Below are 27319 nucleotides of genomic sequence, written 5' to 3' on the forward strand. Positions count from 1 at the left end.
GGTCCAACTCTATCCCTCTACTCTGGAGGTAGGATGCCACCTGTTGCTCCACAGAGAGCGTCTCCTGCTCACTGGGCTCCTCACCACCACCAACAACCGCACGCGCATACGAGCGCGGCTTAATTTGGATTCCTGAGATGACCACATCGTTCATACAAGAATGTTGCTCCAGTTCCTCCACTCGCTGCTCCAGCTCTGTGATGCGCCGGTTTTTCTCCTCATTCTGGAGGCGCAGCTGTTTAACCTCCTCCAAAAGTTCCAAGAGCTGTGTCTGCTGCGTTTTGACAGCAGACACATCCTCAGCCAGAGAGTCAAGTGACTCTTTCAAGTCTCCGTAGTTCAATTTGGACGGCATCTTGTTAATAACTCCAACCTTACTTCAAGACAATTCCTCTTGTATTTCCTCACAGGTTTGGCATCCTGCTCAGTCCTGGCTCTGCCGGGGTTTTTATGGCTGTTAGTGCGCTTCAGTCACTTTTCCCAGCCGGTATTAACTTTGGACACTTGACTTGGCTAACTAGCGTGTAGCCCCGTTAGCTCGCAGTTAACCTCGGCTCCATTCCTTCCTCCTTCCTCCGGGCTTCTTCTCAAACTGCCTCTACAAAGAAGCTGCGACTCTGCTTAGAAACTGGTCCTCTGCTTAGAAGACTGGTCCCATCTGTGTTGCATGGCATCGACCAACTTCTGGCACCAAACAAAATGCAAATCGAAGCCGCCTTCACGCTAAATGCTGGTAACATGGAAGCAAACGTAGTACTACACACTCCTGAACAGGCGGTGGCAGCACGTCCTCCTCAGTAGTGGCGCCCACCTCCCAATTTTCAACATGATTGGAGCATTTTTATAGTTTGATCTCTGTGTAATTCTTCATTGACCCCTACCTGGGTACAGCTACCACCCTGGGATGGCTATCATACATTTTTCTGTAGGCCATGATATACTGAGGCTGGATTCTAAGTGTCGTTTTTTCCCCTTAAGTGGTACTGAAAACCTGCTTGGCCCATGGACTATGAGTGAGAGTGACACCACATGCTCAGTAATATTGTGTTTCCAACATGAGGAGCTGGTGGATTCCCTTGTGTTTTGCTCACTGAATATAGACAGTAGCCATAAAGTCGAGAGGTTTCTTTTTTCCTTGCAGAAATCCAGTAATTAGCATAGAATATGTCAAGTTGGACTCTTATTACGCCTGTCAAAGACATAATAAAATCATCAGTGTTTATTTATTTATTTGTCTCTGTCTTTTAGCAAGATTACATCAATACTACTGCACAGGTTGTCACCAAATTTGCACCACAATTACATATTAGACCATGGAAGACCCCATTAAATTTTGGAGCTGATCCAGATCCAGATCCGGATTCTTGGTCAAGTTTCACTTTATATAGGCTTTTTAGGATTACATCAAAACTACTCCATGGAGTCTCACCAACTTTGCACCATAGATAGATATTAGAGCATGGAAGGCTCCACTGAATTTTGGAGGTGATCTGGATCCAGATTGGTGGATGTCAGAAATTTCAAATGTCTCTTGTTTTCTGTATTTGTTTGAATGTACTCCTAACCTTCCTACTCTGTTGTTGAGTTTATCAGTGTTACTGAATTGGTTATCAAATTAGGAGCCTCTTGATGAACCACCACTGCACTGGAGCAACAAAGCCAAATGATTGGTTTCTGATGTATGTTGAAACACTGAAGCAGAGAGGAATCAGTTGACTTTATTACTCCAATAGTTTCAGACTGGATTCTACCAAAAGGATCCAGACACACACGCACAAAAGTCTTTGTTTTGGCTTTTCAAATTGGGTTTGTGATGCTTACCTTTCCCTTGGAATTCCAAGTTGTAAAATAAATGTTGTAACTTCTTTGGAAGCATGACATTTAATTAAATAAAACTGAATCATGAGCAAAATGTGAGCTTTTATGATGCACCAAATCACTGCTGAAAGAACTAATGTTGAAAATATGCTGGGACTCACACCTAGATGGAAAGCTCAGCGTCTTCCATTTGTACAGCCTTACATCAACCTCTATTTATGTTTTCACCTCCATCTGTTTGTGTGTTCCTGAGCTTGTTTTACTGGATAGACTGTAAAATATTTGTAACGGGTTGAGCCGAGCCTAAAATACAGTAGATACTTGCTTTGTTGTTGATGTTGAGGTACTTGTACACAGCAGATTTAATATGGGATTCTCCACCCACCCACTCTAACTTTGGCTTTTCCTATCTTCCAACAGTGAGCTTCGTGGACTGCACTGGAGGCAAAGTGGGGTACAATGTTGGAAATGTGCTCGATTTTGGGCTGACAGAGGATGGTGTGCTGTACGCCCTGCGGCACCTCAGTCTGGTGGGAAAGAAGGAAGTCATGCTTCTGGTCTATGCTCAAGACATGCAGACCAAACAAGTATGGAAGACCAGAGTGCACCTCATTATCCATCCTACTGGCAACAAAACAGAGCTTAAACAGGTAACAGCTGAAATCTACTGATTTAAAATGCACAGTGCATGTTGTGTAGCACATGGGTCATCATCATTTGTGCTTGTCTGGTTGTCATTGTTTGCACAATCCAGTTGATTTTCAGTTTACATATAACCATGTTATTGCCTCTCTAAGCAGCATTGAAGATTGCAGAAGGGTCATTAAATTGATGGAATTACTTGTAAAAGCTTCTCAGAGAATAGCTGGTATAATTCAGGGTCAATTTGGGAACCTTTGGCTGTATATAAGGGCCTAGCTGAAGATCCAGTGCCTTCTTGTGGATATGACCAAGTAAGAAATTCCAAATAATTAAACCAAAGCATCAAGAAAAGAAATATGGATCTCCACACAACAGGAACCTATTAAGGAATCATCTCAAAAAGATTCACATTAGCATAATACTGGAAAATAGGAACCATACAGTATTTACAATACTGCAGTCCAAATTAACATCCATGGATTAAAAATCTAAGGAATTGTTGGAGTTGGAGGCATCAAATAAATATGTGACATCGCCAACATTTACAACAGCAATCCATCATCACCATGAGCTAAAGGATTGTTGATTATGGCCATTAGCTGACATCAATACTCCAGAAATGACATAAAATAAACTTCAAGAAAAGTTTGCACTTGATCACCAGGATAGAGGCTAAGCATTTATTTCAATGCAAATTTTGGATTATGACTTCTTCTTCAACAGCTTTTTTAGTCCATGGTGATGGAGTGCTACCTTAACACATGCTTAATAAAATAGAGTATGTGCAGCTGGAGAGAAAATTTAGAATTTTTATTTTTATTTTTTTTAAAGAAAAGCTGCATGTAAACATACATCTGTAACGGCAACTTCAAGAAAAAGCAGTTTCACCAAATTTTAGCTTTCATCCCCATGGCATTGCTATTTCACTCCCCCAGAGGGGGACTGAAGTAATGTTCTCAGTGGCTCTGTGTGTCTGTTTGTGTGGGTTCCGCATTTGGTAATACATGCGGTGGAGTGTAACTAGCCAACCAAAACCACAGATATGTATTACTGGACCAGTAGCTGATTTGGAAAATTGAAAATTGACCAAAAATAAACAAAAAAAAAAATAGTACATTGATTTTTTTTCTAAAATGAATAATAATAATAATAATAATAATAATAACAACAATAATAAAAATTAGAATAACTAGAAGCACTCGGAGAACACAAACCTCCGCCAAGGCCATAGGGTCATTGACGTCACATAGAATACCCTTAGGCAAAGAGACTTATTCCATGTCATTTCACGCATCTACCGTCATGTTTCAGATTCAGTGGTTAAACCCTTAGATCTTCAGCAAATGTATTTATAAAGAGAAACTGCATGAACTATACAAGTATTTTTATTTTCTAATAAGTTTATTCAATGAGGACAAACAAATGCTAAATTATTGTTGTGTCGTAACTTAATTTTTGTTTAGCCTTTGTGACCCGTCTTCATGAAGTTAGATGCAAAAATGTTGAAATTGGCCCTATCCTGCAATGATAAAGAATCCTTAAAAAAATTACTGGCTCCAGATCGTGTTCCGGATCATTACCAAAATTTAATGACTTCTAGGTTAGGCCAAGATACACCGCTGGTAAAGAGGTGTCAGAGGACACGTTTGGACATGTCTATCTCGGCTTTCAATGCTTACCAGTCCAGTAAGTATCAGTGAAATTGTGGAGAGCTGGACATGTCCAAACTCCTTTGTCTCGCTTCCAAAGCGAATCGGTCATGACGCCCGAAGCCTCCGCGCGGCTTTCCATGACAAAATCTCTTGTTAAAAGTGAAATCTGCCGGAAAATGGCCACAGAGCCATCAGCTCAGAAATGGTCCAGTGGCTTGTGCCGTGTCGTCACAGCTCGGAGGCGCGGTGCGCTGAGCGTCCTTAAAGGGGTCCTTAAAGCTGTACTAACTGACCTTATTCTCTGTGAAGCCCGTAAAAGTTTCACCGAAAGCCAGATAAATGTTTCGAATAGTTTCCAGGTGCTAGTCTCTAACAGCTTCTGAAAAAATTCTGATGGAAAAAAAACCCAAATCATTCCGCCATTTCCAGACAATGAAAATCCGATGACGGGGCGGGACCACTCCTTCCACAAGGCGTGCTCACAGGCGAATGACGTCACCGACAGGCGTGGAAAAACTCACGCATGCGCACAAGGGTTCAAGCTTGTCTGACGTGAAAACATATGAATCAAATCCATATAGTTTAAAAAAAAATAAAAAGGTACGATACCTTATGGACAGACCTCGTATATTCCACTCGTTGCTTGAATGGGGTGAAGTCTCCAACCTTAATCCCAAAGAGCACCTACCCTCCATGTTTTCCATGTTTACCTGCTCCAGCCACACCTGATTAGCTCAAGCTTGATTGGGTGAGCACACCTGACTGAATTAGTTTCCTGTGAGTGGAACATGAAGAGTCAGCGAACATGCAGAGCAAGCGTTCCACAGAGGCATGGGTGGAGACACATAAATGAAACCAGTGCCTCTGGCCTTAAAACCCATATGTAGACCTGTGTTTGATTTCTGGTCAAAGTAACTGTCTGTATAGACACTATGTTGTGATCCTTACATTTACTTATTTCTTTGCAGCAGAATGAACACAGCATATTTCATTTTTTTGTGTGGTCAACTTTATTTCATTATTTAATTTTATTTGGTAGCATTGTGGATTAGTGGTTAGTACTGTTGCCTCACAGCAAGAAGGTCATGGGATCGAATCCTAGTTGGGGCCTTTCACTGTGAAGTTGGCATGTTCTCCCCGTGATTGCGTGGGAGGTTAGGTGGATTGGAAACTTGAAATTGTTCATAGTTGTGAGTGTGAATGTGTTTGTCTGTTTATGTATGTCCCCGTGACCCTTAATTGGAGTAAATGGATGAAGATGAGTGAGTGAGTGTATATACAGCCATTCTTGCATTTCAGGCCTTGGCATGAATGCAATTTATAGCATGTAATGATGTAAAAAGATGAAATAATGATGTTATATCAAAAAGATCAAAGAGAAAAAAGACCACTCAGACCGTTATTAAAAGCAAGACCAGAATCAAGGGCCTGTTATGGTATATTCTATATCATGACACCATACTACAAAACTACAAATTTATTTGTACTTCTGTGATGGCAGGATTTCAAGCAATATTTGCTGTCTTCATGATGTTCAGGGACATTCATGTATCTTTCAGCAAAACAATGCAAAACCACATTTTGCACATTACAAAGGCATAGCTATGGAAGAAGAACACATAGACAGGCATGCACATACAGTAGTGTTCAGAATAATAGTAGTGCTATGTAACTAAAAAGATTAATCCAGGTTTTGAGTATATTTCTAATTGTTACATGGGAAACAAGGTACCAGTAGATTCAGTAGATTCTCACAAATCCAACAAGACAACAAGATGCTACTATTATTGTAAACACCACCTTTTCTTCTTTTTTTTTTTACTAATAGCCCAATTTCATAGCCTTAAGAGTGTGCATATCATGAATGCTTGGTCTTGGTGGATTTGTGAGAATCTACCGAATCTACTGGTACCTTGTTTCCCATGTAACAATAAGAAATATACTCAAAACCTGGATTAATCTTTTTAGTTACATAGCACTACTATTATTCTGAACACTACTGTAACTGGTGCTCATGGTTCTTGTGCATGCTAAAAATAAATGATGTGCAGCAGAAGACACAAGGAAAGTGTTTCATAAGAGGAAAGCAATGAAAGATTATAGGAAAAGTGTTTCCCTCTGCTGTGCATCAATGATGTTTAGCACACACGAGCACGAGGAGCACCAGTTATGTGCATCCCTGCATTGGGATGGATTGGACTGCCTTCAGTCCTGACTTGTCCCCTTCAGAGAATGTGTGGAGGATTTTGAAACAAAAATGCATCAACAATGACCCCATATTGTTGCACACCTTAAGATGTGTTTGCTGGAAGAATGGGACACAATAACACCCGAAGGGCTTAATCGCTTTTTATCCGCAGTACCAAAACACCTGTAATGTTTCCCTTCCTTCTCACAACACTTAAAAAAGGAAGAAATGCTTTAGTATACCAACTTTCTTGGAATGTGTGGCAGAATTAATGTATATTAACAAATGAAATTAAGTTGACAAAACAAAATATGAAATATCTTGGGTTCTTTCTGCAATGAAAAGGAATTCAAAGTAAATGTAATGTAAGGATCACTGCATTTTGTTTATTTGTTTTTTAGTTGTGGGGGAACACAACAAAGTAACCTACAGCACTCAAACAGCAAGACAATCAAAGTTATATTGTTTCCTAATATTTCAATTTATTTATTTTCAATTTATTTAATTTATATAGCACCAATCACAAGAAAAATGCCTCATTGTGCTTCACACAAGTGAGGTCTAACCTTACCAACCCCTAATAGTGTTAAGATATTTAATGTAGATGTTGCTTATTTTATTTTTAATTTTATTGCTTAGTGTTCTGTATTGTATTGACTTAGAATAATTACTGCTGTGATTCCAGTACAGTCTGTGACATTATGCATCTCTACCACATGATCACCAATAAACAGACAGACTTTTACTGCTATTTACTTATAAGTTTTAAGTTTATTTCCAAAATGTAGCTGACAACATGACCACAGTGAGCTCCTCAGCGCAGTGATTCAACATGTATTTAATCAATTATATGTCTTGAAATCTACATTATCTTTATAAGTGGCTACCATGACATAGCATTGCTAACAGCTAACATTAGCGCGAGCCTTTGGCTCTTTTGTGAGCATTTTATGACAAATATTTGTTATCATATGGCTTTCCTTCGAGTGAGGTGCCGGCTTATGCGCACAGAGCGTCGCAGCATGTGCTGCCTTTACACACACACACACACACACACACACACACATACACCCACTCACTCACACACGTGAGGATGTTTATGGGATACATGTGTAATCTGAAATCTCCAGTATGCCTCTATGAAGATGTGTTCTCAAATAAAATGACTGCAGTTTAATACTACTACGTGTGTCAGGCATGGCACAAACCGGGTGGACACAAATACAAACTCAGACAGCGAATGCAGTTAGAATTAGGTTTAATAGAAGAAACAAGCAGAGGTTCAGTACACGTGTGGTCCAGCAGCGAAGCAAAGGTACAGACAGGCAGGAGACTGAGGCTAGGTCCATAAAACAGGCTGAGGTCAAAATACACGATGTGGTGGCATTCAGAGGCAAAGTCAAAAACATGGTCGTGTACAAAACAAGGTCAAATACCGGCAGGCTGATAACAAGACAAAACAAGACAAGGTGTGAAGGCTGGAAAGTGAATAACATTCAACAATCTGGTGAGGGACTGTGAGGGCTTAAATAATTTCAGACTAATCAGGGCGTGGAATGAGGAACAGGTGTGCGGAAGGCTCTAGAAGGGGCGTGACTGAGAAAGAGAAGAGCAGGTGCAACAGGCTGCAGTGAGACAAAAAGCAAAGCGGACTGGGGCAAGATAAACAAGTGACAGAAAAAACAATGATGACAAACATGATGTGTTCAAGACAAACAGTAATAGATATGAACAACACAAACGGAAGAAATAATGTGACCAGCCTAAAAAGAAAGATAAGCAAATAAAAGCTTATGATCCAAAACTAAAGCAGAACTGATACTGGCTTAAGTATAAATGTAAATGCAATAAATAACTAATGGAACATAACCAGATTACTAAACGCAGAAAGTAAATGAAGCAAAACCAGAGACTACAAAATCATCAACAGAAAACCAAACCAGTGACAAAAACATAATACAAGAAATGAAATTAACAGAATCAAACTAGGACTGAAGTGACTAAGAGAGCAAGAGTGAAAAATAAAAGGCAACACAATAAACAAAAACAGTATGGCAAAACAGCTACTCAGACAAAACTACCCAGTCACAAACAGAAGACGACAAATAAAAGAATGATGAACAGAAACAAAACCAATGATAACATAAGAATGGCCATAATGACATGACAAGACATGAATAAAAACACAGAAGACTCAGAGCACAGAACTAGATACAAATCCATACTTATGGCAGACGGCCCTAAAGGGCTGGATCATCACAACTACTACTAAGTCTAATAATAGTTTCAAAATTATTTTGTCAAAAAATGAGCTACAAAAGAAAATTGAAATCAATATTTCAATCCAGTAACACACATCAGCCACCATTATTGATTACAGACTGAGAATAAATGTATCAGTCTATTCTTAAAAATCTCAAGAGCCCTAAAGTGCCAAATCTCAGTTGGCAGACTGTTCCACAATAATGGCGCATGAATAGAAAATCAAAAAAGCCCTACTGTTTGACAAACAAAGACAGTGACTGTAGACATTAAAACCACTAAACATTTCACTCATGGTTCCAACATGAAACTTAAGTCACTCATGGTAATTGCAACATGAAACTTATCTAAACTGGAAAAACTATTTGAGCTACAAAACACAATAAATCAATAACACTTGTTGTGTGGGCCACTGAAGAGGAGGTACTGCTGGCCCACCACCACCAGATGGCACCCTGCTTGAAGTGCGGGCTTCAAGCACGAGAGGGCGTCGGAGCAACCGGGAGTGACAGCTGTCACTCATCATCAGCACCAGCTGTCACTCATCCACAGTTCATCACCACCACCATAAAGGCTGGACTACAACTCCACCTCCCCGCCGAGAAATCAGCCACTAGAGAGGTAATTTCTCTGCTACACTTAACTCTGACTTAGAGTCTGAACTTCTTTGCAGCCGTTTTCCTGTGGTGTGCCTTATCTGAGGGATTGGCGTTTGGTGTGATCAGCGACGGCTTCGCTTCACGCTCCAACCAGATAAGTGGTTAGACAGGAGCTGCACGAGCGTGTGATTGGAGGTGGAGGTGCTTCCTCCCAAAAGAACACAGACTGTGGGATTACTGAGTGTGCAAACTCACACTCATCAATACTGTTTCTGTTCTCTGCCAGCAGTACCAGGTCTGACAGCTGGAGACGGTGGCCACCTGAGGATCCAGGACTTGGCGGCTCCGGTGTTCTTCAGATCCGTTGGCGGTGAGGGCCGTGTGGGATCCGGCTCGGTTCAGGATGGACGTCTCCTATCCTCAAGCCTGCCCACACGTCACGCTACATATAATTGTCTGTGGTACCAAAACTGTTTGTCTGTATTCCGTTGTGCACTTCACAACATTAAATTGTTACTGTTTGGCTTATCCATTGTCCGTTCATTTAACGACCCCTGTTGTGGGTCCGTGTTCCTACACCATCACAACAGGATTTCTAGGCCAGCGTCATGGATCCCGAGGGGCATCAACCAACGCTTGAACAGCCAATGGAAGAGGGAGGTGCACAGGCGTCAGCAGGAGGCATGTTAGGTGAGCTGCAGCAAATCTTAACCGCTTTCACTGCTTGGCTGGACTTAGTCACCGAGCAGAATGTGATTCTCAATCGGAGGATGGAGGCTCTCACCGCCAAGGTGGAAGCGCAGGCTCAGGGCGCTGCTGCAGCACCTCCTCCTGCTGACTGGAGGCCTGAAACAGACATTCTGCTGGTCGTTCAATGAACCCCCCCACCATCCCCTGAAGCTTACATAAGCCCTCCGGAGCCGTACGGAGTCTGTGTCGAGACCTACGCGGACTTCTTAATGCAGTGCTCGCTAGTCTTTTCACAGCATCCCGTCATGTACGCGTCAGACGCCAGCCGGGTGTCTCACGTAATAAATCTGCTTCGAGGAGAGGCACGCACCTAGGCTATGGCACTCTGGGAGCAGAATTCACGGCTCCTAATGACATATACTGGGTTTGTGACGGAGTTCAAGCAGGTTTTTGATCACCCCCATAGAGGCGAATCTGCTTCGAACTTGCTGCTGTCAATCAGGCAGGGGTGTCGGAGCGCAGCTAAGTATGCAGTCGACTTCCGCATTGCGGCAGCGCGAGCCGGCTGGAATGCTGTTGCGCTCCGCGCTGCCTTTGTAAACGGACTGTCTCTGGTCCTTAAGGAGCACCTGGTGGCGAAGGACGAGCCGCGGGATTTAGACGGGCTTATCGACCTGGTTATATGGTTAGACAACCGATTAACAGAACACCGATGGGAGTGAGACGAAGGGCGTGGTCAGGCACAAGCCGTCCCTCTTCCTCCCGGGTCCGAAAGGGAGCCGACTTCCCACGCTCCACAGCCAGGGCACTCCACGTGATGACAGCTCCCCCTACTGACGTTGCTATGGAAATGAGCAGGGCCAAAAGGCGATCAGATCAGAGACAAAGGAGGCTGGTCCGTGGGGAGTGTTTTCTCTGCAGCTCAACTGAGCACACACAGAAAAAATGCCCCAAACGGTCAATACAGCAGCACTCGTCCTTAGAGACTGGGCTAAGGGTGGGTCACAATACCCACACGGGGAGACCCCGAAAATCTGCACGCATCCCAGTCACGATCCTGAGTGGGGATCGAACACTTCACGCCCCAGCACTGGTGGACACGGGGTCGGAGGGGAATCTGCTGGACAGCAGATGGGCAAGGGAAGTCGGGCTCCCTCTAGTGGCTCTACCTTCACCTTTGAAGGTACGGGAACTAGATGGCACCTTTCTTCCATTAATCACACACCAGACACAGCCAGTGACATTGGTGGTGTCTGGTAATCACAGGGAGGAGATTGTGTTTTATGTAACACCTTCTACCTCCCGTGTGATATTGGGTTATCCTTGGATGATAAAACACAATCCCCGGATTGATTGGCCGTCTGGGGTTGTGGCTCAGTGGAGCGAAACCTGCCACCGGGAATGTCTCGGATCCTCGGTTCCGCCTGGTGTGACAGCTAGTGAGGAGGTTAAAGTCCCCCCCAATCTGATGGCGGTGCCAAGTGAGTACCACAATCTTGCTGACATTTTCAGCAAAGATCTGGCACTCACCCTTCCCCCGCACCGTCCGTATGATTGTTCCATAGATTTGATCCCGGGCGTTGAGTACCCGTCCAGCAGGCTGTACAACCTCTCACGTCCTGAGCGAGAATCAATGGAGACCTACATCCGGGACTCATTAGCTGCCGGGCTGATCCGGAATTCCACCTCCCCGATGGGTGCTGGTTTCTTTTTTGTGGGCAAGAAAGACGGCGGACTCCGTCCATGCATTGATTACAGGGGGCTGAACGAAATCACGGTTCTCAACCGATACCCTCTGCCCCTGTTAGATTCAGTGTTCACGCCCCTGCATGGAGCCCAAATATTCACAAAACTGGATCTTAGGAAGGCGTACCACCTGGTTCGGATCCGGAAGGGAGACGAATGGAAGATGGCATTTAACACCCCATTAGGTCACTTTGAGTACCTGGTCATGCCGTTCGGCCTCACTAATGCCCCCGCGACGTTCCAAGCTTTGGTAAACGATGTCTTGCGGGACTTCCTGCATCGGTTTGTCTTCGTATATCTGGACGATATACTCATCTTTTCCCCGGATCCTGAGACTCATGTTACGCATGTACGTCAGGTCCTGCAGCGGTTGTTGGAGAACGGGCTGTTTGTGAAGGGCGAGAAGTGCGAGTTCCACCGTACTTCTTTGTCCTTCCTGGGGTTCATAATCTCCTCCAACTCCATCGCCCCTGATCCGGTGAAGGTAGCGGCGGTGAGAGATTGGCCCCAACCAACAAACCTTAGGAAACAACAACAGTTCCTCGGTTTTGCTAATTTTTACCGGAGGTTCATCAAGGGCTATAGTCAGGTGGTTAGTCCCCTGACAGCCCTGACCTCCACAAAAGTCCCCTTCACCTGGTCGGATCAGTGCGAAGCCGCGTTTAGGGAGTTGAAACGCCGGTTCTCGACTGCACCAGTTCTGGTGCAGCCCGATCCAAGTCGCCAGTTTATAGTCGAAGTGGACGCCTCTGACTCAGGGATAGGAGCCGTGCTGTCCCAGACCAGGGAGTCCGACAAGGTTCTCCACCCATGTGCCTATTTTTCCCGCAGGTTGACCCCGGCTGAAAGGAATTATGACGTCGGCAATCGGGAACTTCTTGCAGTGAAGGAGGCTCTGGAGGAGTGGAGACACCTGTTGGAGGGAGCTTCGGTACCGTTCACGGTTTTCACTGACAATCGGAACCTGGAGTACATTCGGACCGCCAAGCGTCTGAACCCCAGGCAAGCCCACTGGTCACTGTTCTTCGGGCGTTTTGACTTTCGGATCACAAAAACTAAAGGACAGGTTCATTGCACCATTTTCCATACTTAAAGTCCTCAGTCTGGCCGCAGTGAAGCTGAAGCTACCAGCTTCACTGCGGATTCATCCAGTGTTCCATGATTCACGAATCAAACCCTACCACACATCAACTCTCTGCACCCCCGGACCGGCGCCGCCTCCTGCCCGGATTATAGATGGAGAGCCTGCCTGGACCGTGCGCAGGCTCCTGGACGTCTGTCGAAAGGGCCGGGGGTTTCAGTATCTGGTGGACTGGGAGGGTTATGGACCCGAAGAGCGCTCCTGGGTGAAGAGGAACTTCATCCTGGACCTGGGCCTCCTGGCCGACTTCTACACCCGTCACCCGGACAAGCCTGGTCGGGCGCCAGGAGGCGCCCATTGAGGGGGGGGGGGTCCTGTTGTGTGGGCCGCTGAAGAGGAGGTACTGCTGGCCCACCACCACCAAATGGCACCCTGCTTAAAGTGCGGGCTTCAAGCACGAGAGGGCGTCGGAGCAACCGGGAGTGACAGCTGTCACTCATCATCAGCACCAGCTGTCACTCATCCACAGTTCATCACCACCACCATAAAGGCTGGACTACAACTCCACCTCCCCACCGAGAAATCAGCCACTAGAGAGGTAATTTCTCTGCTACACTTAACTCTGACTTAGAGTCTGAACTTCTTTGCAGCCATTTTCCTGTGGTGTGCCTTATCTCAGGGATTGGCGTTTGGTGTGATCAGCGATGGCTTCGCTTCACACTCCAACCAGATAAGTGGTTAGACAGGAGCTGCACGAGTGTGTGATTGGAGGTGGAGGTGCTCCCTCCCAAAAGATCACAGACTGTGGGATTACTGAGTGTGCAAACTCACACTCATCAATACTGTTTCTGTTCTCTGCCAGCAGTACCAGGTCTGACAGCTGGAGACGGTGGCCACCTGGGGATCCAGGACTTTGCGGCTCCGGTGTTCTTCAGATCCGTTGGCGGTGAGGGCCGTGTGGGATCTGGCTCAGTTCGGGATGGACGTCTCCTATCCTCAAGCCTTCCCACATGTCACGCTACATATAATTGTCTATGGTACCAAAACTGTTTGTCTGTATTCCGTTGTGCACTTCACAACATTAAATTGTTACTGTTTGGCTTATCCATTGTCCGTTCATTTAACGACCCCTGTTGTGGGTCCGTGTTCCTACACCATCACAACAACACTAACAACACTGCTAAACTAACATAACCACAATAACAACATTTAAAACCTAAAACCCCCAAACTACCTTGGTGCATTGCAGTACATCATCCATTGTTTATAGCAGTGGTGTCCAAAGCATTCCAGAAAGGACCAAGGGAGTGCAGGATTTCCTTGCAGCTGCTGACTCCAGCAGTTGATTTTATTGATTAACATCACTTTGAACAGGTCTGATGAATTCATCAGTTTTTCCACTCAGTACATATAAAGTGTATTATTAAGGCCCACAAACAAAGGGCAACTAAGCCCTAACAAAACAAGAAAGCTGGACTTTCATTGGCATTGTTTAACCTTCACTAAGCTTCATTCCTGCAGCTGGCGCTTCGTCACGACTGTTACTGTCGAAAAATTTCAACAAATGCCGCCGAAAACCTCAATTCGTCTGTATTTCATTTTGCTGTCATTTTTTATGGTTTCTTATCATGTGCTTAGTTTTTGTAACATTAGCATTTCATTTGACCTCATTTATACTTCATTCAACATCACAAGTCCGACGTATTGAACAAATACAACGACAGCTGAACAAATCAATAACTAAAGCCTTAACCAACTGAATGTTTTCATACAGTAACAATAGCGTTAAGAACGTTTCATCGACTATGTACAAACATTTCAAACATTTGTGGGTCTCCTGCGTGTGGGCGTGGCCTTCGTCTGACATGGACAGTTCCCCATCACCAGCGCCAGATTCACAGGCTATTCGGTGATGGGAATCACCGAGCTCATTCGTAAATGTTTTCTCGACGGTTTGTGATTTTGTGGGGGGTTTCCCCCCTTCATTCAGGCACTGTCATTGCCATGTGGCCGGGCCATTAGAATGCATGTGACTTTGAGGCCCAGATACCCTGTTTTGGAAAGAAAGTGGAAATACCCAAAATTCTGGACTTATGACAGCATTCAAGCCTTACCCAAAATGTAGCTTCTTCTTCTACATCTCACAACAACACCAAACAAGCAAAAGAATCCAAAATCCATCCATACCAGTGGGATTTATACTGTTTGCTGACAAATGAGGGTAAACACATTACCTTGGTGGAGATAACGGCGCCATGCAGCATAATCCCTTCTGTAATCTGTTGTCTGTTGTTGATTGGTATGTTTCAAATAAACAGTTTCATCACATCAAAGTGTCACTGTAGATATCACAAGTAGAGGTTTACAGTCAAATCTGGCAGAGCCACTTGTCAAGCCTGAACATTCTTAGTACTTAATAGTCAAACAATATAGTCAAAAATGTAACATATTTTGTGACAAAATTTCGGGTAAGGCAGGGGGCAGTGGAGGTCATAGTTAGGGTTATGATTGGGTTAGAGTTATGGTTATGGTTAGGGTCACAAACCGTGAACTAAACTTGGCTCTGTCATGAAAACGTGATGCATAAAAAGCATGAGACTGGGCTGCTATTTCAGGCTGGCATCCCATCCAGGAGAAGTTTGTGACTCTCATCCACTTCACATTACATTAGATTACTTCACTAGATTACATTAGATAGAACTTTACTGATCCCTTGGGAAGACTCCCTCAGGGAAATTGAGGGAGAAATTCAGGGAAATTCAGATTACAGAATACAGAGATAAGCACTGGTATCAGTGGGCCCCAGGGCCTAGATACATAGGCCTGATTAATTGTTTTATGTAAATATAGTGTCCATTCCATGATGACACAAAGGAAGTTCTTGATGCTCAGATTTAAGTACCTGTCAAATGTCCTTATTAACTGTCAGACACCCCCAGGAGTAAATATGTACTTTTATTATCAAAAATTTCAACTACTTCACTTATTTATTCTTTGTACAATAAATGGAGTGACAGTCTTTACAAATTAATAGAGATTGCACAGATAGGTACGTAGGTAGGTAGGTTGGCTGGTCAACTGATATTGGGTTTCAGGTGAAAACTGATGGAACACTCACTTTTACCAAAAAATTTTCGAAAACACACATGAAGTTCTGCATTGTACTACGAGGTCTGTCCATAAAGTATCGTACCTTTTTATCTTGTTTAAACTATATGGATTTGATTCATATGTTTTCATGTCAGACAAGCTTGAACCCTCGTGCGCATGCGTGAGTTTTTCAGCGCCTGTCGGTGACGTCATTCACCTGTGAGCACGCCTTGTGGAAGGAGTGGTCCCGCCCCGTCGTCCGATTTTCATTGTCTGGAAATGGCGGAATGATTTGGGTTTTTTTTCCATCAGAATTTTTTCAGAAGCTGTTAGAGACTAGCACCTGGAAACCATTCGAGAAATTTATCTGGCTATCGGTGAAAATTTTACGGGCTTCACAGAGAATAAGGACTGTTACTACAGCTTTAAGGATGGCCCACAATGGCGCTTGGCGCGCCGCGCTCCGAGCCGCGATGACAGGCACGAACCACTGGATCATTTCTAAATGGATGGCTGTGTGGAGCTGGGACCGTCGTGTGCACTTTCTCTGGTTATCACAAGAGCTGGACATCAACCATTTTCTGGCAGATGTCACTTTTAACAAGAGATTTTGTCGTGGAAAGCCGTGCGGAGGCTTTGTGCGTCACGACCGATTTGCTGTTCGAGCGAGACAAAGAACGCCTCCGTTTCGGCGTGCCAGAGGACAAGTTGGGACATGCCTATCTCGGCTTTCAATGCTTACCAGTCGAGTGAGTTATAAGAGAAATTGTGGAGAGCTGGGCATGTCTGAGCGCGGCATGTCCGAGCGCGGCGCGCCGAGCGCCATTGTGGGCCATCCTTAAAGCTGTAGTAACAGTCCTTATTCTCTGTGAAGCCCGTAAAATTTTCACCGAAAGCCAGATAAATTTTTCGAATGGTTTCCAGGTGCCAGTCTCTAACAGCTTCTGAAAAAATTCTGATGGAAAAAAAACCCATATCATCTTGTCTGACGTGAAACCATATGAATCAAATCCATATAGTTTAAAAAAAAATAAAAAGGTACGATACTTTATGGACAGACCTTGTACATACCCACTGCTATTTTTAAAGAAATAGTAATCATTTTAATAGCAATAATATTAACATGTGTGATGTTTATGGATGGGATTTTAAGGCATAGTCAGGGTCTAAAAGGTGTCCAATTTGGTGATCTCAGAGTCGCATCTGTGCTTTTTGTGGATGATGTGGTGCTGTTGGCTTCACCAGGCAGTGACCTCCATTGAGGCCATGTGTGAAACAACTGGGATGAGAATCAGCACCTCCAAATCTGTGACCATGGTTCTCTCTCGGAAAAAAAGGTAGCTTGTCCCCTCTGGGTTAGGGGAGAGTTATTGTCCCAAGTGGAGTAGTTTAAGTATGTTATGGTCTTGTTTACAAGTGGGGGTAAGTTAGAGCGTGAGATCGATAGACAGATTAGGGTGGCATCTGATGTCATCCAGAAGTTGTAGTGGTGTCGCCGACCAAACGTCCCCCTCTTAAAAATCGGTCCGCCCTGCCTTCACTGTGCCTAGGTCATTTCAGAGTGTCAGTAGCGACTCACTGATTTTCACCTTGTTTCTGCATAAAAGGGCTTTGTTTCTGCTTAAAACTGACTTTAGAATGATTTAAGAGGTTTTACTTTGTCAGATGATGGTCAATAATCACATTATTCCCTTTGATTGCTTTCAGTGTAGAGACTCAGTCTCAGACGAGCTGCTGTGGTCTCAAATGACGCATGTGCAGTGAAGGCAGGATGGACCAATTTTTAGGGGAGACCGTTCAGTCAGTGACACCGGACCATCGTGGTGAAGAAGCAGCTGAGCCAAAAGGCGAGACTGTCAGTTTACGCTTCTATCCTCACTTTTTGTCATGAACTTTAGTTAATGACTAAAAGAAGAAGGTCGCGGATACAAGCGAGGGAAATGAGATTCCTCTGTCTGTTTCTGGGCTGATGTATCTGGGCCAACACAGTCTCATGGCAGTTCATGGTGGCATTACGAAAAGTACATTAATCTATGCACTGAAAAAAAAATGATACTGTGGATCAACAAAAAAAAAAAAGATGTCATTTGTTACAGGTAATTTTTTTAGTTTTTCACAATGTATATTTGTGATTTGGTAAAGTGATTCCAGCAGATTTAAACTGGAAACCACAATTTTCCATTAGACTCAGTGCTTTGATTGAAGTGCACTGATGTTTCATTTTTTTCAGTGTGGGTTCATGACAGGGGCACAAAAATGGGGCATTTTTCGTGACGAGGGCACATATTCATTTCGTGACAGGACACAAAATGTGGGGTGATGGGGGGTTCTGGTGCGTTATGTTAGGGTTAGGGGAGAGGAGACACTTATGCTACACTTATGGTTAGAGTTAGGATAAGGGGAGGATTATAAATAGGAAAACAAAAAAATGTGTCACGAAAATTGGGTGCTTTTCGTGATGGGGGCACAAAATGTGGGATGATGGGGTTCTGGTGCGTTATGTTAGGGTTAGGGGAGGGGAGACATGCTACAGTTATGGTTAGAGTTAGGAGAAGGGGAGGATTATAAATAGGAAAACAAAAAAATGTGTCACGAAAATTGGGCGCTTTTCGTGATGGGGGCACAAAAAAAAATGATACTGAGCTAATCTGGGCTTACATTCCTGGACAGGGTGAAAGGCTTGACTGTCTGGGATGGACTCTTCACATCTAAAAGGAGCCAGCTGAGGTGGTTGAGGCATCTGGTGGTTGTCTCTCTAGGGAGGTCTCCCAGTCACGTCCAGCTCGGAGCAAACCCCAGGGAACATTCAGGACATGCTACAGGCTCGGGAAGAGTTACAGGACTTGGCCAAGGATATGGAAGTGTGAGCTGTGAGCTGCTTGGTCTGCTGCCACTGTGACCCAGACCAATATAAGCGGCAGAAAATGTATGAATTGGTTAATAATAATAATTATAATGATAATGAGTTGGGAGTTCATATATAGCCATAGGACATTTGATTGATAAGCAATATACCTGGATACTTGGTGTATGAAGCCTATTTGAAGTAGAAAGACCTGTAAATTTTTAAAACCAGATCCATTAAACAGTCTGATGGTTTTTCAGTCCCCTCAAGGCCTCAGTATAATGTTGGATAAACTATGTACAGATATAAAATCACAGCTTTTGGAGCCCAGCAGGCGTCTGAGGTTGGCCAAATGCTGATTGCAGAGACAAAGGCAGTCAAACAGCCATCTGTTAGTTTGTTTCATGAACAACAGCAATAATAAGGCCCTCTGCATGTATTTAGGCAAGAAGCTCACATTCACTGGCTGTTCCTCTAAATGCAGGCCCAAAATAGTCAGCTGCCATATGCTTTAAGTTCTATCAGCATGACTTCTGCAGTGGGTGAGGAGAAGAATCACAGAATGTTAAAGAAAGTGTCAACAATCCTGCATAAAACAGGCTCACGAGGACCAGCAATGTCAGCACTCTGCCCTTCAACATAGAGCTGTCGAGTGAAATGGAAGAGTGGGGCAAATGGGTGACACTTTAACAACCAGTCTCACATCATATGTGAGTAAAATTATTCTCTGGTTGACAGGCCAGTGCCAGTCACCTTATTTATTTATAAGAGGGGAAAAAAAAGGGGATGAGCATTGGTTCCTAGGCCTTATCTATCACCACAAAACAAACAAACAAACAAATCAAAGAGGCTGCCAACTATATAAATAGATACAATGTCTTATTGTGTGTTGCACATGAATTATACAATGTGGAATGTTCTGGGAAACAAGCAAAATCTGTTGTAATTTGAAGGGAAAAAATTTTAAAAAAACTGATTTTGTTGATCAAATCACGATGCTGCCAAAAGGTTTGTGCCCCCTTGAGCTTTTATGTTTGCATATTTTATGATGCTGAAAAATAATAGTATAGAAATAATGATGATAATAATGTTTATGAGTTCAATGGTTCAAATATATTATGAGGTGAAAGATGGAACGTACCATTCAATGAGGTGTTCCATCTTTCACCCCATGAAATATTCATTCCATTGAATGAATGAAAAAAAAAACATTCATTATTTGTTCTATGTAACACCCAAAATAGGCCCTTGTCATTTGATATTTTATTACTTTCTAAACAACAGAAAGGGACTTACATTTTGGTGTGTATCACTGGTGCGTCACCTCGTTGGATGGTGCGATCCATCTTTCACCATGTGAAATATTCATTGAATGAATGAAAAAATATTCATTATTTTTCATATAACACCTAAAATAGATCCTTGTCATTTGATATTTTATTTATTTATAAACAACAAAAAGGGACTTACATTTTGGTGTGTATCACTGGTGCTTTGCTTCACTGAATGGTACCTTCCATCTTTCACTGCATGAAATATTCATAATATTGAATGAATGAAAAAAATATTAATTATTTGTTTCATATAACACCTAAAATAGATCCTTGTCATTTGATATTTTATCAATTTAGAAACAACAGAAAGGGACTTACATTTTGGTGTGCGTCACTGCGCTTTGACGAATGAATGAAAAAATATTCATTATTTGTTTTATATAACACTGAAAATAGATCCTTGTCATTTGATATTTTATTCATTTATAAACAACAGAAATGGACTTACATTTTGGTGTGTATCACTGGTGATTTGCTTCATTGAATGGTATCTTCCATCTTTCACCGGATGAAATATTCATAACATTGAATGAATGAAATATTAACATAACATTGAATGAAACAAATAATGAATATTTTCATTATTTGTTTCATATAACACCTAAAATAGATCCTTGTCATTTGATATTTTATTAATTTATAAACAACAGAAAGGGACTTACATTTTGGTGTGTAACACTGGTGCTTTGATGTCAACAGTCCAACATGAACTTTAAATAGGAGTCCAAAATTGTTCCCAGTCAAGATAGTTCAAAAACAACTCTGACAATGTAGTGATGCTGTGCACTGACTTTGTGTACAGATAGTCTGCTTTTCCTCACTCCAGTAATAAATCGCGTCAGAAATTTGTCCAGCTTTTGATGCTAACTTCATCCTCTTCATCCTAACAGCTGTTCTTGCCTCCACAGAGCTTTAGGCATAGTGGATTATTTATTTTTTTTTTTTTGGGGGGGGGGGGGGGGGGGTTGTTTGTTTGTTTTTGTGCATTACAAGAATTAGCACCGTCAGTTAGCTTGTTCAAACCATCGTCCGTCAGCAAACACACTCTGTCATGTTTAGCTAAACGCCATCCCCACGTGCAGTGTGCATGTGCAGTGGTCCCAGCGTGCAATGGTACAAAATAGATAGAACCAAATTTGCACAGTAAATGCAACATAACACAAATGGGATGAATAATCCATGTCACGTGACATACAAAGCACCAGTCAAATAACATGTCCAGATTCAATCATGTACATGCACTCCATGAAGCTTCGTCTTCAGTGAACACCAAAGTTCATATTCTGCTCCAAGTGTTGCAGTAGTTTTATGCTTCTTGGAATTGAACGCCCTTTTGAGTTTCTTAGCACTTCATCTCAGCCTTTTGGTCTTTTTTTAGAGCAAGTTTTTGCACATGCGCATGATAGCACCTGTGTTCTGTGACTGACCATCACCTCACATATACGGATTATGTTTTCTAACACATAGAACCAAAACAGTATGTAAAACAGGTGAATGAGGAACTAAGCAGTATTCCTGATTCTCAGTGACTGGTGGAATCACCATGTATGCCATGTAAAGCTCCTAGCTATAAATTTTGCTGACTTTGTGTGTGTGTGTATGTGTTTGTGTGTTTGTGTAACTACGCTCAAGTGTAGGAATTTCATGGCCTGTCCCTCACACCAGCCCTAAAGCTATAAAATATGGTTGTACACCTGTGTTTCAAATCCAGTTTAAAACTACACAACTGCTTTTCCGGATTCGGGTCGCGGGTGCAACAGCTCCAGCAGGGGACCCCAGACTTCCCTTTCCCATGCCACACTGACCACCGCTGACTGGGGGATCCCGAGGCGTTCCCAGGCCAGTGTGGAGATATAATCTCTCCACCTAGTCATGGGTCTTCCCCAGGGGCTCCTCCAAGATGGACATGCCTGGAACACCTGCCTAGGGAGATGCCCAGGGGGCATCTTTACCACATGCCCGAACCACCTCAGCTGGCTCCTTTCAACACGAAGGAGCAGCGACTCTACTCCGAGCTCCCCATGGATGACCGAACCTCTCACCCTATTTCTAAGGGAGACACCAGCCACCCTACTGAGGAAGCCCATTTTGGCCGCTTGTACCCACAATCTAGTTCTTTCGGTCATGACCCAACCCTCATGACCATAGGTGAGAGTAGGAACAAAGATTGACCAGTAGATCGAGAGCTTTGCCTTTTGGTTCAGCTCCCTTTTCATCACAACAGTACCATATGCAATACCGCTCTTGCTGCACCAATTCTCCGGCCAATCTCAGGCTCCATCGTCCCCTCACTCGTGAACAAGACCCCGAGGTACTTGAACTACTACTTTTGTGTTATTTAGTTTGGGTACTTTTGTGAATGTCACATGACATCAAAGCAAAGCACTCTTAAATCTCCAATGTACATTTTGAAGCTTTGGATCCAAGCTTTACAGACTACCTAATTATTGATTAATAGCATTGGATATCAGAGTAACAAGGTACAATGACATATACTCAGCTAAAATTAAGTTCCCAAAATGTTATAAGAACATTTGTCAAATGTTATCAGAATGTTACCTTTAAAGTTCTCGGAACATTTTGTAAGGAAAGTTTCTTTTTGGTTCCCAGAATGTTTGACAATGACATCAACCCAAATGTTTTCAGAAGTTTAGTCCTAATATTCTGGGAACATTTTTAAGGAAAGTTTCTTTTTGGTTCCCAGTACAATCTGGTAATGTTACATAAAGTCATAGTCTAATCATTGAAAGAAATTTGGAGTAAGCAAGATGGTGAGACTAGAATTAATATATTTGTCAAATTCCCTCAACTATAAACATGACTTGTCAATCAATATATTAAAGGAAGCAATAACGTTAGGAAAACATTCTAGAAACATTTCTGATAACATAACCTAAATATAACCAATATATAAATTTACCAAAATGTTATGTGTTAGAGCAGTAATTGCACTTTTTCCATCATGTTTGATCATTTATTTGATGTTTGTCACTATTCCTATGGCCTAAGCAGTGGGTCACCCCTCTGAATCTGGTCTGCTTGAGGTTTCTTCCTCAAAAAACACTAAATGGAGGTTTTCCTTATGACTTGCCTAAGTACTTGCTCAGGAAGGTTTGGAATGTTATAGCACCCTTATGATGCACCTTGGGGAAATCATGTTGTGATTTGATACTATATAAATAAACTGAATTTACTTGAATTGGGAATTAGTCGGTTTGTTGTTATGCCTCACTTAAACTGATTACACTGCCCCCATGATTACCGATGATTTTCTCCAACATGCATGACCATCATTAATGCAACAAGATTTTGACTTTGGACTGCGACCTTGACTTTTAACAGATTTTTCTTAAATTCTCATCACTTTGTTCATTGCTAACCTCAAATATTTTATCGAGTTCAGTGAAATTTTGTTATTTTTTTCCACACACAGACAGACACACAGATCCAAAAACAACACCCCACCATTTGCTGCCGCTGTGTGTCTGTAAACATGAGAGCTGAATAAACGTATCTCCACCAAATTCAGATGTTGAACTCCTACAGTCAGCATGTGAATTCTGGTTGAGGGGAGTGCAAGTTGATTAAAAGAAACTGATTTCATGATTATTTTATTCATTTAATTATTTATATTTTAATCAGCATCTTGTGTGAAAAATGTGGCGTATCTGCTTGGTGTCTAGTCATGCATAACTGTTGTTGCTCAGGACATACGGCAACAGGTGGGGGCCATTTATCAGGCACACTATAATGAGAACATTAATCCAAACCCCTAGAATGAGGTCAGAAATGCCCTGAGTCACCACGCCGTCTCAGCAAGCTACGAGGGCACCGTATGTGTGGGTGTACGTGTGTGTGTGTGTGTGTGTACAGCACAGTGCACAATGCTTGTTTACTGTCTTTGCAGGTGAAGCTCAGTGATGCTACACTGACTCAGCCGCTGACGGAGATCTTGTTCCCATGGCACAGCGTGGTTGTCAGTAGTGAGGGTGCTCTGAGGCGGGTGAAGAGGGACTGGGTCATTCCACCTATCAACGTCCCAGAGAACTCACGAGGACAGTTCCCCGAAGAGCTAGTCCGCGTAAGACACACACACACACACACACTAGCCAAAAACATTCCAGTGGCTGTGCTGATGGCCTGTTTGCTAATGTTCAAAGAAAACAAACAGGGAAATTATGAAACACTTTTCAGTTCAAAGAAACTGTGGAAAAGTGTTAAAAGCGCCCATTCTTAGATAATGCTAATTTTAATTAAAACAGCTAAAGGTAATTTAAAACAATTCAGTGCTAACTAAAGAGAAGCATGATGCTTAGTGTGCTTTTAAATGCTAACATTACACTTCCTCTAAATAACATCTCAGTATGCTGGTGCAGGGGAGATGATGGTCTAGTGGTTAAGCGTTGTACTTGAGACCAGAGGATCCTCTGTTCAAATCCCAGTCTGACCGGAAAATCACTAAGGGCCCTTGGGCAAGATTCTTAATCCCCAAGTTGCTCCTGGTGTGTAGTGAGCACCTTGTATGGCAGCAGCCTCACATCGGGGTGAATGTGAGGCATTGATGTGTAAAGCGCTTTGAGCGACTGATGCAGATGGAAAAGCACTATATCAATGCATTCCATTTAGCATTTACTTGTATATTTGTTTTATGAATTGTTTCTGTGAATTGTTCTGTAATTTATGTCTGTCGCATGGCCCAAGCAGAGGGTCACCCCGTTGAGTCTGGTCTGCTTGAGGTTTCTTCCTCAGGGGGAGTTTTTCCTTACCACTGTTGCTCTGGGGGTTAGTAAGGTTAGACCTTACTTGTGTGAAGCAACTCTCTTGTGATTTGGTGCTATTTAAATGAAAATAAATTGAAATTGAAAAATTTACATTCATTCCAAGTTCAGGGTATTAGCACTTTATCCAATCTAATATTTGAAATTATACACACTTGAAAGAAATTTTCATGTTTTCAGAGTTTTCTATCAAAATATGCCACCGTCTTGGTGTAAAACTTTGAATGAAAGGCATCAAACCCTGCGCACTCTTCACACTGTGTGTCTAGAGTATGTGCAACAGTTTGTGTTAGTAGTACACATGGAAGCTTTTGAGCGTGCAAAGTGTTACAAACCCGTGTGGTGATATTTCTTTCTTAGAATCCTACAGATTTTGTTGCAAGGTAGCACAGCACTTCCTATAAGAATGGGATATTAGTAACCTCATATTAGTAACTTCATCGTGACACCATTTTCATTTTCTATAACCGTTTAGTCCAATTAAGGTTTGCAGGAGGTCCTGGAGCCTGTCCCAGCAGTCATAGGGCGTGAGGCGGGGTACACCCTGGACAACATGCCAGTCCATCACATAGCCACACATAGAGAGACAAACACATTTACACCCACATGCACACCTACGGTCAGTTTAAAGTTTCCATTCCACATAACCTGCATGTCTTTGGATGTGGGAGGTAGCCGGAGCACCCGGTGGAGAACATGAAAACTCCACTTGACCTTCTTGCTGTGAGGCAACAGTGCACCCAATAAGCCACCATGCTGCCCCAGTTGTAACAGGAAATCACGAATATTTTTCTGATGAATGTAAACTTGAACTCATCTTTCTAGTGAAATTGGTTGCATAGATATGGCAGAAAGAAAGCAGAACTTTTTTGCACAATGTTTTTGTTGACCTTGAACTGATATCTATTCCTCTTCAAAATGTAATTATCTTGAGATATCAGTCCATGTAATTTTCCAACCAAGTTCCGTTCTTTTATTTATTTATTTTTTAGTTATCTTGTGCACACTCAGAGAGACATAGTGAAACAGGACTGATAACAATACCCTCCTTCATAGCTTCACCAGTGTGGAGGGTAATAACTTTAATTACACAACACAAAGTCATGCAGGTTTGCAAAAACAAATCTCAATAATGCATTTTTTTTATTTGAGGTGTAAAATTGGTTTTATTTTTTAATGAAACTAAAATTTTCCAACTAACACTAAACTTGCCATGAGATTAACAAATGCTAATGTGTAAAATATGTTTGTGTGGGGAATTGAGGACGTACTTGTTCAGTTTTGTTGTATTTGAGTAATTTATGAGCATTCTAACAATTTTCCACTTGTGCATGTAAGTACCCATTGGTTTTAGAGTCATTCGCCTCAAAAAAGGCTCCACAAACACGAGTGTTCAAATAAATCCAGTTTACAGTTAAATACCTCAAATTTAAAGATAAGTTTAGAAGTACATGACATGATTCCAAATCTTTTAAAAATAGAAAAGTAACTTCTACTTACTTTTACATTTGATCCCTCGCAGGCAGCCTCCCAGGCAGAAGGCTGTAGGACACAGTCCTAAGTTTTCAGTTCAACTCCAAAACAAAGAAGTATGAATATTCATATAAGTTCTGGAATACCTTGTGTAGTGAAAATCTGGGGAATGCCTATGTTTCATAATGCTCCATAAATGCTTATGCTTCATTTCCATGCCCTCATATGAAAATGACAGCTAAACACTGCTTTGTCTGTGTAGAACAACCTTGCATGCTCACTCAAGATGAAATGTTCCAGTCACAGAATATTCCATTCTGATAATTTTCAGACAACAGTTATCTCTTAGATGCATTGTGTATTCTGTGGGACTGGTGGGGGACTTCAAACTTGAATAAATTACCAAAAGACCATTGGGATACTTGCAGTGTTTATTTCACCGTCTTCAACAGGATAGGGAACCAACACTTGTTTGCCGATCAATGGTTATAAAACTTTTCTACAGGGGGGCAGACCAAAGCAGAATCACCGTGGTTGACCACATAATAGTGTTAGTTTATACCAAAAATTCAAACATATAATTATTAAAAGTAAGCCCCATCAGCTTCTAACTGGTTTCACTTGGGGTCGCCACAGCAAGTCCAAGGAGGCTCTGCATCTTGATTTGGGAAATATTTTTACACCAGATGTCCTTCCTGCTGCCAGTCTACATGACAGGGAGAATGGGCAGGGGTGGCCTTGAACCAAGAACTTCCTGCAATGGAAACAAGCATACTTAAACAGTTGGCCCACCACCCTGCCCATGAATATACATTTATTGTGGGTACAATAAAAGACAACCTCAGTATTTCTACAACATTTCTGCCATTGATGTGTGCCAAAGGGGACCAAATGGTATTTCTTTGCAGAACCAGATTTGATCACTGTTTTGGGAAGGCACTTCGCACCTCCAGTGAGGATTTGAACCCAATTTCTCAGATGCTTAGCAACCATGAAAATTGATTTATCTTACATGTTTGGGGTCACGATTTGTATAAAGGTTAGGGTTAAGTTAGTCTGAAACACATAACAGTAGCATACCAATGTAGTCCAGGTCATATTCTGGAATATTTCCAAGTGCA

General features: G+C 42.5%; 1 protein-coding gene across 2 annotated transcripts in view; it reads left to right on the forward strand.

Moving 5' to 3' along the window:
• LOC117519059 (cadherin-2-like) overlaps nt 1-27319 on the forward strand; it is a 294157-nt gene that overhangs the window by 130757 nt on the left and 136081 nt on the right. For both annotated transcript variants that reach the window (XR_004563157.1, XM_034180364.1), the window contains exons 3-4: nt 2239-2468; nt 23855-24028. Coding sequence is in view for 1 of the 2 variants with exons in the window: in XM_034180364.1 (XP_034036255.1) it covers nt 2239-2468; nt 23855-24028 (404 nt within the window). In the remaining variant the exon portion in view is untranslated. The remainder of the gene's footprint in view (nt 1-2238; nt 2469-23854; nt 24029-27319) is intronic.

Source organism: Thalassophryne amazonica, chromosome 10, assembly GCF_902500255.1.
Source record: "Thalassophryne amazonica chromosome 10, fThaAma1.1, whole genome shotgun sequence".
NCBI lineage: Eukaryota > Metazoa > Chordata > Actinopteri > Batrachoidiformes > Batrachoididae > Thalassophryne > Thalassophryne amazonica.